The following is a 15,280-nucleotide window of genomic DNA, read 5'->3' as shown; positions in this document are numbered from 1 at the left end:
GGGCGGGGGGCCGCCTGTGCAGAGGAACGGGAAACTGGAGGATGTCGATTGATCCTGTCCCTTGTGTCATTCTTCCGAGGGATTTGAACAGCTGGGCCATCCGCTGTGGCACTCCAAAACCCGCCCGCAGCGCTGCGGTTGGAGCGCTTTAGCTTGGGGGTTTTGCCTGTGCGGGTGCCTGCTGCTGCCTCTGCGGCTGCAGGAGCCCGCGTGGTGGGAAGCCAAAGGGAAGCTGGCGGGTGCCAAATGATTTGCGTGATTTTGGCCGCGGCAGCTTTTCGTATGGCTTGCCTGGAGCTGTGAGTCCCTGCGGTTGCGAGGCCAGTGCCTTCCACGCAACACCCCAGAATCCGGGGAAGGCGGCACACCTGTGGGGCAGCCCCGTGCCACCCTTGCGATTTGTATGCAAACATATGCCAGCGGTGAGCGCGGCATGCGTGCAGCCGCGGCCATGAACCGCTGGGGCCCAGTTCCATCCTTGCGTCCAGCTAATGATGTTGATGATCCCGAGGTTGATGTTGATGATCCAGAGGTGCCAGGGGCCATCCTGGATGGCACTGATGCTGGCTGCTCGGAATGCCAAGATTGTTGCTGCAGACTCACAAATGATAAACCTTTGATTGAGCATCACAGTGGGTGTACAATTGGTGGCTTGGTTTGCGCCGTGTCCACCGCGCTGCCTCCCATACTGTAGGGTGTGTTTGACGCTGAGCGATGGTCCGCCAACCGTAGCAGCCGAGCGTATCGATCACAATTCGCTGAGGTCCCCTGTTCCTGTGTTTTCAGGCTGGCCTGCATCCACCAGCACTGCGCAGCATGGGGTCACCCGCATTTGGGCTGATGTAATTTCTGTGGGCGTTGTTGCGTAAGACTTCTGTTGCTCTCAGCTGGAAAGCAGCTGGCAGGATTCATGTCAACGGGCCAAGTCACCAGCGATATGATGTTGACCCTCACAGGTGTATGTAGCGTGGACGTGCAATGACAAGTACTACAATGAAGACTCCGCAATTGGTGTGCTGCTGAGCGCTGGGGTTTTATCCCTTAGGAAGCGTCATTGTTACACACGGCAGCTAGCTATGGCCGGTTGACGCTGCTGCCTCTGGCCGGCCACCAGCCGCCTGCTGCTGCTGCTGCTGCTGCTGCTGCTGCTGCTGCTGCTGGGCCGCCGCCTGCGACGCCAGGCACTGCTGCTTGTGGCCGCCCCTCCACCCCGCCTTGTAGCAGGCGTCGGAGCAGAAGCGCGCCGCCCTGCAGCCCGCACAGAGCTTCAACCGCACGCCGTCAGCTTCGGCGGTCTTGCCGCACACTGCACAGCAAAGAACAGCTGGGTTTGCAGGCTGCCCTGACTTTGCCAGTGGCTGCTGGTGCTGCTGGTGCTGCTGGTGCTGCTGGTGCTGCTGGTGCTGCTGTTGCGGCTGCTGTTGCTGTCTCTGCTGCTGGTGATTGTGCCGCTGCTGTCCGTGCTCCTGCTGCTGTCCCTGCTACTGCTGCTGTCCCTGCTGCTGCTGCTGTTGCTCCTGTTGCTGCTGCTGGTGATCGTGCTGCTGCTGTCCCTGCTCCTGCTGCTGTTGCTGTCTCTGCTGCTGCTGTTGTGCGTGAGTCTGCTGTTGCTGTGCATGCTGAGGCTGATGTGTGTGCATCATCTCCTGTTGCTCCTGTGACTGCTGCTGCTGTTGGTGGGTCAACAGCCGCAGCAGGCATGACATCGCCGCCTCATCTGTGGCAGCAAACCCTGGATGCATGTGATACAGAAAAGTCAGAGAAATCCCCAATGCGGGCAGCGCCGGCGACCGTGCGCGCCGCGCCCTCGCCTGAAGTGCGCCCACCAGCCCAGGTGCCCCCGCCCGCACGGCTGCGGCCGCCGCCGCCGTCGCCGCCGCCTCGCCTGCGTCCGTCCTCGCTTCGCGGGCCGCTCCCGGGCTGAACAAAGCTACGCCCCCAACGAGGCAGCACAGGGACGCCGCCAGGCATGCGCGCAGCGGCTGCCCAAGGCTGTGCTGGTGAAAGGGCGAGCCGGCCGCGAGCATGGCCTCCAGGGCCTGGGCGGCCGCGGCCAGAAGGCCGGGGGCGGCCGCAATGCTGCGCAGCAGCTCGCCCCGCCCCTGCCGCGCCGGCTCGCAGCATATGGTGCAGAGCAGCCTGGGGAGCACGTCCAGCTGCAACTCATCGGGGCAGAGCCGCGCCTGCACAGCGATTTGCTGCGACATCGCTCCCAGGGCAGCCGGCGCCGACGCCAAGAGGCGCGCCAACGTGCACGCCCAGTCGCTGTCGTTGTAGCAGGCAACCAAATCAAGGAAGCTGCACGCGCAAGTGCAGGCCAGGCAGATTGCGTGCGGCCCGCGCGGGCAGCCGCCGGCCCCCTCGCGCCGCAGCAGCGCCACGAGCGCCGCAACGACAGGCGGGCGGGTCAGGGCAGCACCGCTGCCCGAGGCCGCTGACATGGCGCAGTACAGCAGGACAGAAGCAGCCAGCCTCGCCTGCGGCTCGGCGCTGTCCAGCAGCCGCACAAGCGCGGGCAGCGCGCCGGGCGCCGCGACCGCCTCCGCGGCGGCGGCGGTGCTCGGCTGGTACGGCAGCGCGGTGGTGATGCCGTGCAGGAGCGCGAGGCAGTCAAACTGGCGATGCGCGTCGGCCGGGTCCGCGAGGAGGGCACCGGCCGCCGCGTAGAACCCAGGGGTGGCGGACAGCTGCGCGCAGACATTGGCCTGCGCGTCGCTGGCGCACCCATTGATTGTGTGCCGCAGGAATGCAACGGCCCGAGACAACGTGGCAGAAGAGCCGTGCGCACTGGTGCCACCTGCGGTGGCGCTGCTGCCGCCGCTGCCGCTGCTGCGCTGCACCACGTGCCGCGCCGCGTGCGCCACCGCGCTGGGCGACGCCGCACAGCAGGCAGCCAGCTGCGCGGCGCCCGCGCTGCCGCAGCACAGCTGCATCGCGCGCCCCAGCGATGAGACGGCCCTCGCATCGCTGAGAATATGCGCCCCTCCCTGCGGCGCCGGCCCGCCGGCCGCTCCAGGGAACGCGGCCGCCAGCAGGCCGCCTGCGAGGGCATCCGGGTCTGCCAGTAGCCCCTCTGCAAAGGCGCGCGCGGCGCCCTCGTTCGCCTGCTTGAGCAGTACCTCTGCGATCAGGTGACACGTGTCAGAATTGATGTGGCCGTCATGGCCCCACCTGCGCAGCACATATGAGAGCGCTGCGCCGTAGCCGGGCAGGGTGGCCAGCTGCAAAAAGGAGGGGTGCCGAGCGGGCCGGGGGGCCAGGGCTTAGTCGTGATTTGGGTGACACGGCCGTGGCTGGTGTGTTGGCGACGGGGCGGCGCAGCGGGCCCGAGTGCCGGCTGCAAAATTCCCCATCCGGGGGCCGCACCTGCTCCAGCCATTCTGGCTCCATGTAGATGACTGGCATGAGGCTTTGCATGAGCAGGGACGCCTGGTGATGCAGCTCAAGCTCGCACGTCACCCGCAGCAGGCGCTGCAGCAAGCCGGGCGACAGCGCGTCGCTGGGCTCCCCGAGAGCGACATTGAAGTCCTTCTTGGGCTGGGGTTGGCGAGGTTCGCGGAGGGTGGCACTGTACGACTCGACCTGATCCAGCAGGTTGTGCACGTCTTCCTCTTGTATCGGCCCCATCTTGAGGCCTCGACGATCTTGTCAAATGCCGAACGCACTGGCGCTGACATTTTAAACCTCGCTGTGGTGTGACAAAGCCAGGCCAGGTTTGACTGTTAACCGTGTGCACCAGTGGCCCCGTTTCTATGGACTTGAATCACCGTGGAATCACTGGCTAATCAAGCTTGAATCACCAATGACCCGTTTCCATATCCCTCAAATCAACCAAATCACCGCAAATCACCGCGAATCACTTGAATCAGTGAATGAATTTACTCGCCCCCCAAAAATGCAGGCGAGTCGATGTGAATCACCTGGAAACGCGTGAAATGCTTGTTATCACATCGACAAACCTATATATGGGCCCCACAAATCACCCTGCGCCCTCCAGTGTGCAGCAGGGCCTTGCAGCAAAGGTCATCATCGCACCAGCGGCCTGACGGCCATATACAAGCAGCAAAATACAATACTGTCATATTATCTTATCATGTTAATGGGGCTGCAGGACCTAAGCTTGAGGCGCAATCCCAATCACTTCGTGGGTGCAGAAACGAGCACAAGCTGAATCAAATGCAAATCAGCGTGCAATCAGCGACCAGCGAGTGCTGCGTTAGCCACCAATTAAGCGATTTTGTGATCTTATGTTACCGAATTCGGCACCAGCTAGTTGTTTGCTTCACCTGCCACTCCAAGTGATTTGGTGATTCAGTGATTCGGCTCCATAGAAACGGGGCCAGTGTCACTCGAGGTGGGTGCCGCGGCTGCATGACATTACTACTGCTCAGCTGACATCCAGCTTGAAAGCGCATGCCTCATTCCTCGCCACCACCTAGCTTGCTGTGGCCCCTTCCCTGTATCTATCTGAGAATGTATGTCTGGTTGAACGCTTCATGTCAGCCTGCGAGCCGGTGGTGGAGAGCTCTGTAGCTGCTGGTGATGGCGCCTCATTTGGTGCGGAGCCGCATATATCCCCCGGATCTGAAAGGATATTTTGCATCGACTTGTTGCCCAGGCTTGCGTTAGGACAGCACACCGGCCAGCACACCGGTCTTAGCAGTCCCTCAACAACTCTGCTTGCTTACCAGGGGCGATTTGAGGGGGCCTGCCCAGCAGCTGCCACGCACGCTTCCGGCGTCAACTTGCGTCTGGGCACACGTCTCCTCCTCACCGTGCGAGCCGCCCCACAAGCCCATGTTTGACCCCAATGCAGGGCATTTTTATTAACCCGTCACCCGAATCCCACAGATTGAATATTGTTGAGGGGTTGATGGGCAGCAGGGTCTGCCAAACCCAGTGTGTTGTGTTCACCACGCAAGGCGTTTTCTTCGGCACCCGTCACCTGGGACAGCTGCGCACTGAATGCCATGAAAGGAATCAAACCAAAGCTTACAGATGGCGCCAGGCTGCCCTACAGTACTCTGCTTGCAAACACGCATTGCAGATTGGAGAACGCATGATACTATACCAAAACAGGAGGGTGCGGCTGATGCAGCGATGGTTTGCAGCACGACGACCTAACACGCATCTACCAGAACGCACATTTATCCTCTAGGCACTGCTGTAACGGTGCTGTTTTGTGTGGCACGCAGCAGCGAGCGCCAGGGTTTGAGGCTTTGAGCGCACTGGCGCAGAGCGTGGCGCACACACACAGGCGTCAGTGGGAGGCGCAAGGAGCAGCTTCTTTAGATGCGATGTGCGAGCGTTGCAGCCTGTTTTTGTGCCAAGCAAGCCGGCGCATGCACACAAGACCGTAGTAGCATGCACCCCCGCGCCTCACTTGCTGTATGTTGCTTTTCACACATAGATGCGCCGGCGGCGAGCGGGGGATGCAGCTACGGCCGTGATCCACCAGGGCAAGTTCCATCTTTGAGTCCAGCTGTTGAAGTTGACAATCCCAGGGATCATACTGCAGAACCAAGGGGGGGGTCCAAAATGGCATGATGCTGGCTGGGGAACACAGGATTGTTGCTGCAGACTCGCGATTGTCAAAGCTTTGCTTGAGGATTTTTTGTGTGTACGTTTGCTGGCTTGGCGCGGGTCGTGTACACCACGCTGCCTTCTGATGGGTGTGTTCATGGCGCCGAGGGAGGGCCGGCTAAGCACCGCAGACCAGGCTTAGCCCAGCGTGATCTGGCTCGCCCAGCCCCAGTGGGCCTGTGGTTTCAGGCTGGCCTGCAGCTACAGCCCCTGGGCAGCGTGAGGTCAGTTAAATTTGGGCCATGTTGATGCAATTCCTATGGGTGCTTTTGAGTAAGACATCTGTCGCTGTCAGCTGCAAAGTAGGTGGCAGGATTCATATCAAACGGGTCAAGTGACCAGCAATATGATGTTGACCCTTTATACAGGTGGTACAAGGACTGCATCTGGTGTGCACATGCAAGAATGAAAAAGGCAAAGGTGGCTCAGCAACTGTTGTGCTGCTGTGCATCCCAGAGAGAAATTGTCCAACAATGCAGCTAGCTATGGCTGGTTGACGCTGCTTCCTCTGGCTGGCCTCCAGCCCCCTGCTGCTGCTGCTGCTGCTGCTGCTGCTGCTGCTGCTGCTGCTGGGCAGCCGCCTGCGCTGCCAGGCACTGCTGCTTGTGGCCGCCCCTCCACCCCGCCTTGTAGCATGCGTCGGAGCAGAAGCGCGCCGCCCTGCAGCCCGCACACAGCTTCAACCGCACGCCGTCAGCTTCGGCGGTCTTGCCGCACACTGCACAGCAGAGAGCAGCTGGATTCCCAGGCCGTTGTAAATTTGACCGTTGTTGCTGCTGCTGCTGCTGCTGCTGCTGCTGCTGCTGCTGCCGCTGCTGCTGCTGCCGGGGCGGCTGCTGCGGCTGCTGCTGCTGCTGCTGTTGCTGCTGCTGCTGCTGCTGCTGCTGCTGCTGCCACGGCTGCTGCTGCCGCGGCTGCTGCTGCTGCTGCTGCTGCGCGCTCAACAGTCGCAGCAGGCAGGACATCGCCGCCTCATCTGTGGCAGCAAACCCGGGCTGCATGTAATACGGAAAAGCCAGAGAAGCCTCCAATGGGGGCAGCGCCAGCGACTGTGCGCGCCGCGCCCTCCCCTGCAGCGCGACCACCAGCCCAGGTGCCCCCGCCCGCACGGCGGCGGCCGCCGCCGCCGCCGTCGCCGCCGCCTCGCCTGCGTCTGTCGTCGCTTCGCGGGCCGCTGCTGGGCTGAACACAGATGCGCCGCCAACGAGGCAGCAGAGTGACGCCGCCAGGCATGCGCGCAGCAACTGCCCCAGGCTGTGCTGGTGAAAGGGCGAGGTGGGCGCGAGCACGGCCTCCAGGGCCTGGCCGGCCGCCGCCATGAGGCAGGGCGCAGCGGCGAGACTGCGCAACAGGTCGCGCCGCCCCTGCCGCCCCGGCTCGCACACTACGGCGCAGAGCAGCCTGGCAAGCATCGCCAGCTGCAAAACGTCAGAAGCAGCCCGTGCTTGCATGTCGATTCGCCGCGAGATTGCTGCCAGGGCAGCCGGCGCCGACGCCAGGAGCCGCGCCAACGTGCATGCCCAGTCGCTGCTGCTGGGACTGGCGAGCTTGTCGAGAATGCTGCACGCGCAGGTGCAGGTCATGCATATGGCACGCGGCCCGCACGCGCAGCCGCCGGCCCCTTCACGCCGCAGCAGCGCCACGAGAGCCGCGACGGCCGGCGGGCGGCCCATAGCGGCCCTGCAGCCCGAAGATGCTGACATAGCGGAGTACAGCAGGACCGCCGCGCCGCACCTCGCCAGCGGCTCAGTGCTGTCGAGTAGCCGCACGAGCGCGGGCAGCGCGCCGGGCGCATCCGCCGCTTCGGCGGCGGCGGCGATCGCCGGCTGGCAGGGCCGGCGAGTGAGGATGGCCAGGAGAATCTCGAGGCAATCCGCCCTGCGCTGCGCAGGGGCCGGGTCGGCGAGGAGGGCGCCGGCCGCCGCGCAGAACCCCGGGGTGGCGGACAGCCGCGCACAGAGGTCGGCCTGCGCGTCGCCGGCGCACCTGTCGACGGTGTGGCGGAGGAACGCAACGGCCCGAGACAATGTGGCGGCGGGGACGTGCGCACTGGTGCCACCTGCGGTGGCGCTGCCGCCACCGCTGCTGCTGCCCTGCACCACGAGCCGCGCCGCGTGCGCGACCGCGCTCGGCGACGCCGCGCAGCGGGCAGCCAGCCGCGCGGCTGCCGGGCTGCCGTCGCACAGCTGCATCGCGCGCCCCAGCGATGAGACGGCCCTCGCATCGCTGAGAATATGCGCCCCTCCCTGCGGCGCCGGCCCGCCGTCCGCTCCAGGGAACGCGGCCGTCAGCAGGCCGTTTGCGAGGGCATCCGGGTCTTCCAGTAGCCCCTCTGCAAAGGCGCGCGCTGCGCCCTCGTGCGCCTGCTTGAGCAGTACCTCTGCGATCAGGTGACACGTGTCAGAATTGATGTGGCCGTCATGGCCCCACCTGCGCAGCACATATGAGAGCGCTGCGCCGTAGCCGGGTAATGTCGCCAGCTGCAGGTGGGGCGCCGAGCGGGGCGGGGTGCCGGGGCTTAGTCGTGCTTGGGGTGACACGCCGTGGCTGATGTGTTGGCGACGGGGCGGCGCAGCGGGCCTGAGCGCCGGCTGCAAAGTTCGCCATCCGGGGGCCCCACCTGCTCCAGCCATTCTGGCTCCATGTAGATGACTGGCATGAGGCTTTGCATGAGCAGGTGCGCCTGGTGATGCAGCTCAAGCTCGCGCGTCACCCGCAGCAGGCGCTGCAGCAAGCCGGGCGACAGCGCGTCGCTGGGCTCCCCGAGAGCGACATTGAAGTCCTTCTTGGGCTGGGGTTGGCGAGGTTCGCGGAGGGTGGCACTGTACGACTCGACCTGATCCAGCAGGTTGTGCACGTCTTCCTCTTGTATCGGCCCCATCTTGAGGCCTCGACGATCTTGTCAAATGCCGAACGCACTGGCGCTGACATTCCAAACCTCGCTGTGGTGTGACAAAGCCAGGCCAGGTTTGACTGCCAACCGTATGCACCAGTGTCACTCGAGGTGGGTGCCGCGGGTGCATGACATTACTACTGCTCAGCTGACATCCTCTCGTATCGGACCCATCTTGAGTTCTGGACGCACTTATGAAATGCCGTGTGCACTGGCGCCAACACTCCACCACTTGCTATTGTGGAACACAGCCAGGCCAGGTCCGACTGCAAAGCGCACCCGTGTCACTCGGGGTCGGCCGGGCTACTGCACTGCTGCTCAGGTTTCGACTTACTGCATGCCTCATCCCTCACCACTACCTAGCATGCTGTAGCCCTTTACTACTCAAAAGCGGTATTGAACATCTGGTCGAACGCTCCGCGTTGGCCTGCAGGCCAGTGCTGTAGCTAAGCAGCTGCTTGTGGTCGCTCCTTTCCCTGCGCAAGTGCCGCACATCCCCTGAGCATGCGGCGGACTCGTGCACGGGTTTTTGCCGGGGCTCATGGTAGGGTCCAGCAGCCAGCACACCGTTTGTAACAGTCTGAAGACAGCTGCTTGCTCGCCCCAGCTGCCTTCAAAGACAGGGCTGCCAATCAGCAAGCACGACCGGCACCCGGGCACACGCCACCTCCTCATCGTGCGACCAAGCCGTTCCGCGTGCCATCCAAGACGCCAAGCGGGTGCATTGCAATCATCGCTCCACCCGCTGCCCCCAGGTTGAAGCAGTTCCGGGATCTGACGTCAGCAGGGGTTGGGGGACCTGCTGTTCGGACACCTTAACTGGTTGCCTCAAGCCTGTTGCCTGGAGCAGCTGCCCACTGACTTCCATGAAGCCGACCAATTCGTATCTTACAGATGGCGCCTACCCTACTGTGCTCGAGAGCGCGCGGTACAAATGGGACAACGTATGATACAAGAGCAGGAGGGTGCGCCTGATGCAGCGATGATCGGCAGCACATCACACGCAGCCACCAAAACGCAACACCAATCCTCTAGGCAGTGCCGTCACGGTGCTGGTACATATGTCGCGCAGCAGCGGGCGCTCGGGATGGGCACCCTAGCGCAGAGCGTGATGTACACAGCTGTCAGTGGGACGGAGCGGGTTTAGCAGAGCGTGCAGCTGCGGAAAAGCTGGCCGTCGAGTCTGCAAATAGCAGCTGCCAGCCTCAGGTGGCTGGCAGGCTTAAACAGGTTCCGCCGCGGTCAAAGACGGGTTGGTCGGTCGCGCCCCGAGCCACGCGCCGCGGCAGCAGCCAAGCTGGCGTAAACGGTGGGTACAGCAGACGTGCGCGTGTGAGGCACAGCGGCGGGGCGGCAGCCGCGTTGTGCAAGCACAGACGCCTGTGCGCGTGCCATGCAAAGCCGGCGCGTGCAAGCGGGACCGCGGTGTCCTGCTGCAGTGCACGGGCTAGGCACGACACCACTCCAGGAACCCAAAAAACACGCGGGACACGTACAAAGATTGAGACAGGCACAACAGCCGCGCCCGCGGCACCACGCTTCAGCTGCGTGCAGGGCGAGCGGGCCGGCGCGGGCCCCGGCAGACACCAGCCGCCGCGAGGTGCGGACGGCAGCGCGGCGGGCAGGCGGCGCAGGCCGAGCTTTCACGGCAGCAGCCTTTGTCGGAGGAGCGTGCAGCAAAACGCAAGGTTTGGTACACGAATTGCGACTCATGGGTTGTTGTACATGCTAGAAACGGCAAATAGACTGAAGACCTAGTTGTGCCCCTGAAAAGGGAATGTGGGGCCATCAACTCAGTCAACGGCCCGTGGGCCAGCTTTTGCCAAAAATGGAAAGGAACAAAGAACGTCCAAAGACACGCCGCCGCCGCAACCCTTGGAGCTATCGAGATGCAAACAGCGCCCTGCCGCCGAGAAAGCGCCCGCCCACCGGCGACGGCGCGCGGCCGGGCGTGCGCGTGACGCGGGGCGCCACCCTCTCGCAGCTGGGTCACCCGCGGCAGGCCGGCCGGCGCCTCACCGCACCTCAGCTGCAATCTCGCTGTCATCATCGCCCACGGTCCCCTTGATCTGCTCAACCTCGTCCCCCTCAACGATGCGCGCGCCCGTCCCTTGGACGACCCCGTCCTCGTCCAGCACCACCAGCTTCCGCAGGCCCGAGGCCCCCGCCTTGCCGTCCGAGGTTGCGCCGGGCGCGTGATCCGCAACCTCGTACATCGCGCCCTGCAGCAGGGACTCCATTATAGAGCGGAGGGAGCGCGTGCCGGTGCCGCGGGAGAGCGCGCGGCGCGCGATGGCGCGGACGCCGGCAGGCGTGACCGTGAAGCGGGCGCCGCTGAGCCTGAACAGCTGCTGATACTGCGGTCATGTCAACAGGGGCAGAGGATAGTTGGTCGTTCAGAAGAATTTGTAGGATGGAGGCGATTTGAGAATGATCTTTGCACCAACTGTGCAAGGCTGCGGATGAGGACAGAAGAAGCTACAAGGAAGCGCCTTGTTATGGCGCTATGATAACAGGAACATGCACGCCTTGGGCCCGAGCCGACCGAAGCAGCCCGGACCCTGGGCGCCCTGGAGGGTGGCTGCGAGCCCCACCTGCTTGATGAGCGCGTTGCGCGGCTCCGACAGCACGCGCACCAGCTCGTCCTCGTTAAGCTCCTACAGGGTGTGTGTGTGTGTGCGTGTGTGTGTGTGTATGTGTGAGAGTGTGTGTGCACGCGTGTGTGTGTGGGGGGAGAAATAGAGATATGAAGCAAGCCGAAGCAGGGGTGAGGGAGGGAGACATGCACGCATGCCTGAGTGTGTGCGCGGGGCTGGCTAACCACACGATACAGGTGCGCGTCCCTGGCTCAAACCACTGCGTGCGCGACCGCTTCCACGCTGCTTCAGCCTGCGCATGCCCATACACTGCCCAGTGGCCCTGAGGGAAACCCTAGCTGCCGACGTGCTGACGCGCGCTTGCCTGCAGCACGGAGATGATGGGCAGGCGGCCCACAAACTCGGGGATGAGGCCGTAGTGGATCAGGTCAGAGTGCTCCACCTACGGTTCCCAGATAAGTAGATTGCAGAACCATTTGAGGCTGGTGTTGAAAAAAAGTGACAGGGCGGTTGGTGATTTCCCTGTGCATAAAAGCGAAAGGCTGCTGGGGCTGCGCTGGCAGCACAGTGCCCACAGCGCTCTGTTGGCTGCAGGTGCCGTTTTGGCACAGGCCGCAACTTTGCTGCACGCGGTGCTTAGGAAGGGAGACCTCGTCATAATGCCAACCCACCTGGCGCAGGATGGCCGACGCGATGCGGGGGCCGCCGTGGCGCCCCATGCTGGCGGCGCGCACCTGAGGGGTTGGGCGAGCGGTTTGGCACGCAGGAGGAGGACCCTCGTTGTCCTGGGCGCCCGATTGAGCTGCACCAATATTTGGGGACACGACGCCCGCAAATGTCCCATCCAGCCAGTGGCGAATGACACGTCGTTCACCCCGGGCCCCGTGCGAGTGATGCCGGCCCACCTTGCTGCCGAAGCCGATGGACGCCTGGTGCCTGCTCTCCATGAGCTGGCGCTCCAGGTCGATGAAGGCGCCCCCCACTATGAACAGGATGTCTTTGGTGTCGACCTTGGGGGGCGTCGGCCACGGCCACGACGCAGGGTGGGCGGGTGGTGTGATGAGGAAGGGCGTCGAGCGAGCAGCTGGCCAGAAGGCCAAACGCAGGGGGCGCTCCGAGGGTGGGGAAGAGCAGGCTGGCAGCTACAGATGAGAAGTTGGCCCGGCTGGCTTGATGGCTGGTTCCCAAAGCAGTTTCTACCAGCCCATGAGCGGGTCTCGCACCGCCCACCCCTATCGTCCCCTCGCCCCTTTGCCCCCTGCCTTCCAAAGCCATTCAAAAAACCCACCGTGATGAACTCCCCGCGGGGGTTTTTGCGGCCGCCCTTCTCCGGCACGTTGACCTGGATGGAGGATGCATCCAGGTGTGCGGTTAGGGGTGCGCGCAGTGCTGCTAAACCCACCATGAATGCCTTGAGCTTTGGCAGTCGACTGCAGCGGCGGCCGCCCGAGCCCAGCTCATCATCACTCTGCGACGAATCAGCAAAGACCGGGTAGAGGCTGCTGCGCAGGTGCCGTGCGTTTTCTGGAGTGAGATTTGGAGGCTAATTTTTTGTGCGCCGGCTCAGCCGGGCTGCAGTGGGCATCACCTGCGTGCCCTCCAGCATCTTGAGCAGGGCCTGCTGCACGCCCTCCCCGCTGACGTCACGCGTGATGGTCACGCCTGGGGGGGAGGGGGGAGTGAGGGCACGCATGAGAGACAGGCAGAGCCAGAGGGTGCCCCACGAGACCGGACGAAATGCACGATGCGCACATGACTGTTTGTGACAACCCCATTGCAGCCAAATTGACATGTCCCGTCACCTCCAGTGCTCTCCTCCCAGCTGCAATTCGTCTCTGCCATGCCTGCCGCCCCGCTCACAAACAAGAACTCTTCCCCCCATGCTAGATGAAACGACTCCAAGGGCCGTGTCTGTAAGGCCCCGCTGCCTGTCACACGCGCGCGTCCCATCAACTTGCAATCGCAGCACCCACTCAACCACCTTGACCGCCACCAGCACTGGGACCTTTCGCGCGTGGGCGGCGTCAGAAATTTGCAACCCCATCCCTGACCACAGGCGACCACCCATCACCAGCCTCGGGGGGGTCCTCAAGTTGCCAGGGATGTGCGAACAAAAAGGCCCTGCCCTGCATACAATACACGGGCCACAGAATGAAGCCCCCCCGCGCCCACCCTCTGCGCTCTTCTTGGCGATCTTGTCGATCTCGTCGATGTACACGATGCCGTGCTGCGCCACCTCCACGTTGAAGTTGGCGGCCTGGGGCGCAGGTTTCAGGGGTTGCTGAGGTTTGGTGCACAACGGCGCAGAGTTGTGTTGTGTGTTGGTTTCAGGTGAAGAAAAACAATTCCGTTGAAAAAACCCAGCATTTGGGAGGCTCATGCAGAGAAGGGCCGCCGGGCTGCCCGCAGCCTGCGCCCTCGCCGCTCGGCTGCCCGTGCCGACCCCAACAGACCCCCTGGCTGTTGCAGCAGGCGCTAGCGTCCCAACCTTGAAACCCTCATCCCTGCCCGTGCCCTCAACACTAGCGGGAGCCTGGGCCCCGACCTGCAGCAGCTTGTAGATGATCGACTCCACGTCATCGCCCACATAGCCCGCCTGGATGGTTTAGGGATGGGCGCGCCAGGCCATGATGTGGGTGGTCAATAGGGATGCATGGTAGCATCAGCCAGAAGGGCGGGCGGCCTGGTGGCATAAGGCGCAGGCGGGCTGCCACACACACGCCTTGGCTGCCGCCCGGCCCCCGCGCAATGACCGCCCACCCCGCCCGCCGATCTTATCTGTTGGCGCGTGGCGCCCCGACGCACCTGTGTGAGCGTCGTGGCGTCCGCCATGGCGAAGGGCACGTTCACCAGCCGCGCCAGGGTCTTGGCCAGCAGCGTCTTGCCGCTGCCGGTGGGGCCCTGGGGGCGGGGGCGGCGCGGGCAAGGGGGTTGCGCAAGGGGAGACAGGAGCCGGGAATGGCGATGAGGCGGCCGACAGCCCAGCGCAGGAGGGACCGCGGGAGCCGCCCGCGCCCACACCCGCGGCCTGGACCGATGCGTCGACGCTGCGTCACGGCCAGATCAGACCAGATCGGATCAGATCGGCCCAGATCACTCACCAGCATCACCATGTTGCTCTTCTCGACCTCCAGAAACTCCTCGTGCGCCGCCGCCACCGCCGCCGCGTCCCCGCCGCCGCCGCCGCTCGCCGCGCTGCCGGCGGAGAGGCTGCCCGCGCCGCCGCGCTCTGTGGGAAGGGCATCCATCAACCCCACGCGGCCCGCCTGGGGGTCCTGGGCACAGGACGAGTTCCGAGGCCAAAAGTTTTGCCAGGGTCGCACGATGCAGAATTTGAGAAACCGAGCATCAAGCAATTTGATGAGCAACTGCTGCGAGAGAACATGTATCGGCGCACGCCATGCGAGCACTGGCCCCAACATGCGCGCGCGGGCGCTCGCCGCTGCCCAAACCTGGCCCGCGCGCCTCGCGGCGCACGCCGCACCATGGGGCCGCCCGCCGCGCCGGCCTGCTGCTGCGGGCGCTGCAGGAGCTGCTTCTTGTTCTGCAGCCGCCGGAAATGATTGTACACAGCCACTGCAAGGGTCTAGCGCGCGTGCCGAGGGAAGGGTGAAGGGTGGTGCAGGCATTAGCTTGGGGGGCGGGGAAGGGGGGCTATGCCTGCTGCGTCGGAGGCACGGAGTCAGGGTTTCAGGGGTGACCGAGGGTGTTGATATGCAGCGGGGTCGTGGCAGGGGCAAAGGATGGGGACCGAGATGGGGTGGGGGTTGAACAAATGAGGGCAGAGGGAGAGGAAAGCACGCCAGGCGTCCCAGCTGCCAGCTGGCGGCGCGACGGCCGACGGCCGACCCCTGGACTGCACTCGCAAGCAGGGGCCCGGCACTCGCCGAACCCCTTCCTCGTGCAACTGTACCAGCGCGTGCGCCGCGCAAATAGTCAGACCCCTCTCGCCCGCCAACCACCCCTGGAGCACGCGAACGAATGGCAGGTGGCAGGGGGGGGGGTCCAGGGAAACGGCCCGCACCTTCTTGGCGCCCGCCTGGCCGACAACCCATTGGTCCAGCTGCGCCACCAGCTGCCGCGGCGTGGGCACGTCCCGGACCCCCCACTGCTGGCTGGCCTGCGTTGTGGAGTAGGTCTGGCCCCCAAACTGGGGGGTGCCCTCCAGGACCTGGTGGATGATGCGCGAGCAAATTATGTCGGGGGG

At 64.1% G+C, this 15,280-nt stretch overlaps 3 protein-coding genes across 3 annotated transcripts in view; all 3 read right to left on the bottom strand.

Annotated features, from left to right (window-relative positions):
- Positions 1-1,070: 1,070 nt before the first annotated feature.
- Positions 1,071-3,627, bottom strand: MNEG_4593 (hypothetical protein; the record flags this gene model as incomplete). The annotated part of the gene is made up of 3 exons (XM_014046934.1): positions 1,071-1,248; positions 1,954-3,221; positions 3,367-3,627. The coding sequence occupies 3 exons, from the start codon at positions 3,625-3,627 to the stop codon at positions 1,071-1,073; spliced, it is 1,707 nt and encodes a 568-aa protein (XP_013902388.1).
- A 4,474-nt stretch (positions 3,628-8,101) lies between these two features.
- Positions 8,102-8,464, bottom strand: MNEG_4592 (hypothetical protein; the record flags this gene model as incomplete). The annotated part of the gene is made up of 1 exon (XM_014046933.1): positions 8,102-8,464. The coding sequence occupies one exon, from the start codon at positions 8,462-8,464 to the stop codon at positions 8,102-8,104; it is 363 nt and encodes a 120-aa protein (XP_013902387.1).
- Positions 8,465-10,491: 2,027 nt separating this feature from the next.
- MNEG_4591 (ATP-dependent Clp protease ATP-binding subunit ClpX) overlaps positions 10,492-15,280 on the bottom strand; it is a gene marked incomplete at both ends in the record, with an annotated part of 6,188 nt that continues 1,399 nt past the window's right edge. The window contains 14 exons of the mRNA XM_014046932.1: positions 10,492-10,833; positions 11,071-11,133; positions 11,420-11,515; positions 11,745-11,807; positions 11,979-12,083; positions 12,362-12,415; positions 12,476-12,541; positions 12,662-12,735; positions 13,246-13,330; positions 13,619-13,669; positions 13,879-13,974; positions 14,175-14,348; positions 14,558-14,659; positions 15,098-15,244. Of these exons, the coding sequence (XP_013902386.1) occupies positions 10,492-10,833; positions 11,071-11,133; positions 11,420-11,515; positions 11,745-11,807; positions 11,979-12,083; positions 12,362-12,415; positions 12,476-12,541; positions 12,662-12,735; positions 13,246-13,330; positions 13,619-13,669; positions 13,879-13,974; positions 14,175-14,348; positions 14,558-14,659; positions 15,098-15,244 (1,518 nt within the window). The remainder of the gene's footprint in view (positions 10,834-11,070; positions 11,134-11,419; positions 11,516-11,744; positions 11,808-11,978; positions 12,084-12,361; positions 12,416-12,475; positions 12,542-12,661; positions 12,736-13,245; positions 13,331-13,618; positions 13,670-13,878; positions 13,975-14,174; positions 14,349-14,557; positions 14,660-15,097; positions 15,245-15,280) is intronic.

Source organism: Monoraphidium neglectum (assembly GCF_000611645.1).
Source record: "Monoraphidium neglectum strain SAG 48.87 unplaced genomic scaffold scaffold00645, whole genome shotgun sequence".
Classification (NCBI taxonomy): Eukaryota; Viridiplantae; Chlorophyta; class Chlorophyceae; order Sphaeropleales; family Selenastraceae; genus Monoraphidium; species Monoraphidium neglectum.
The sequence above is the reverse complement of the archived record's forward strand: the minus strand, read 5'-3'. Positions and strand labels throughout refer to the sequence as shown.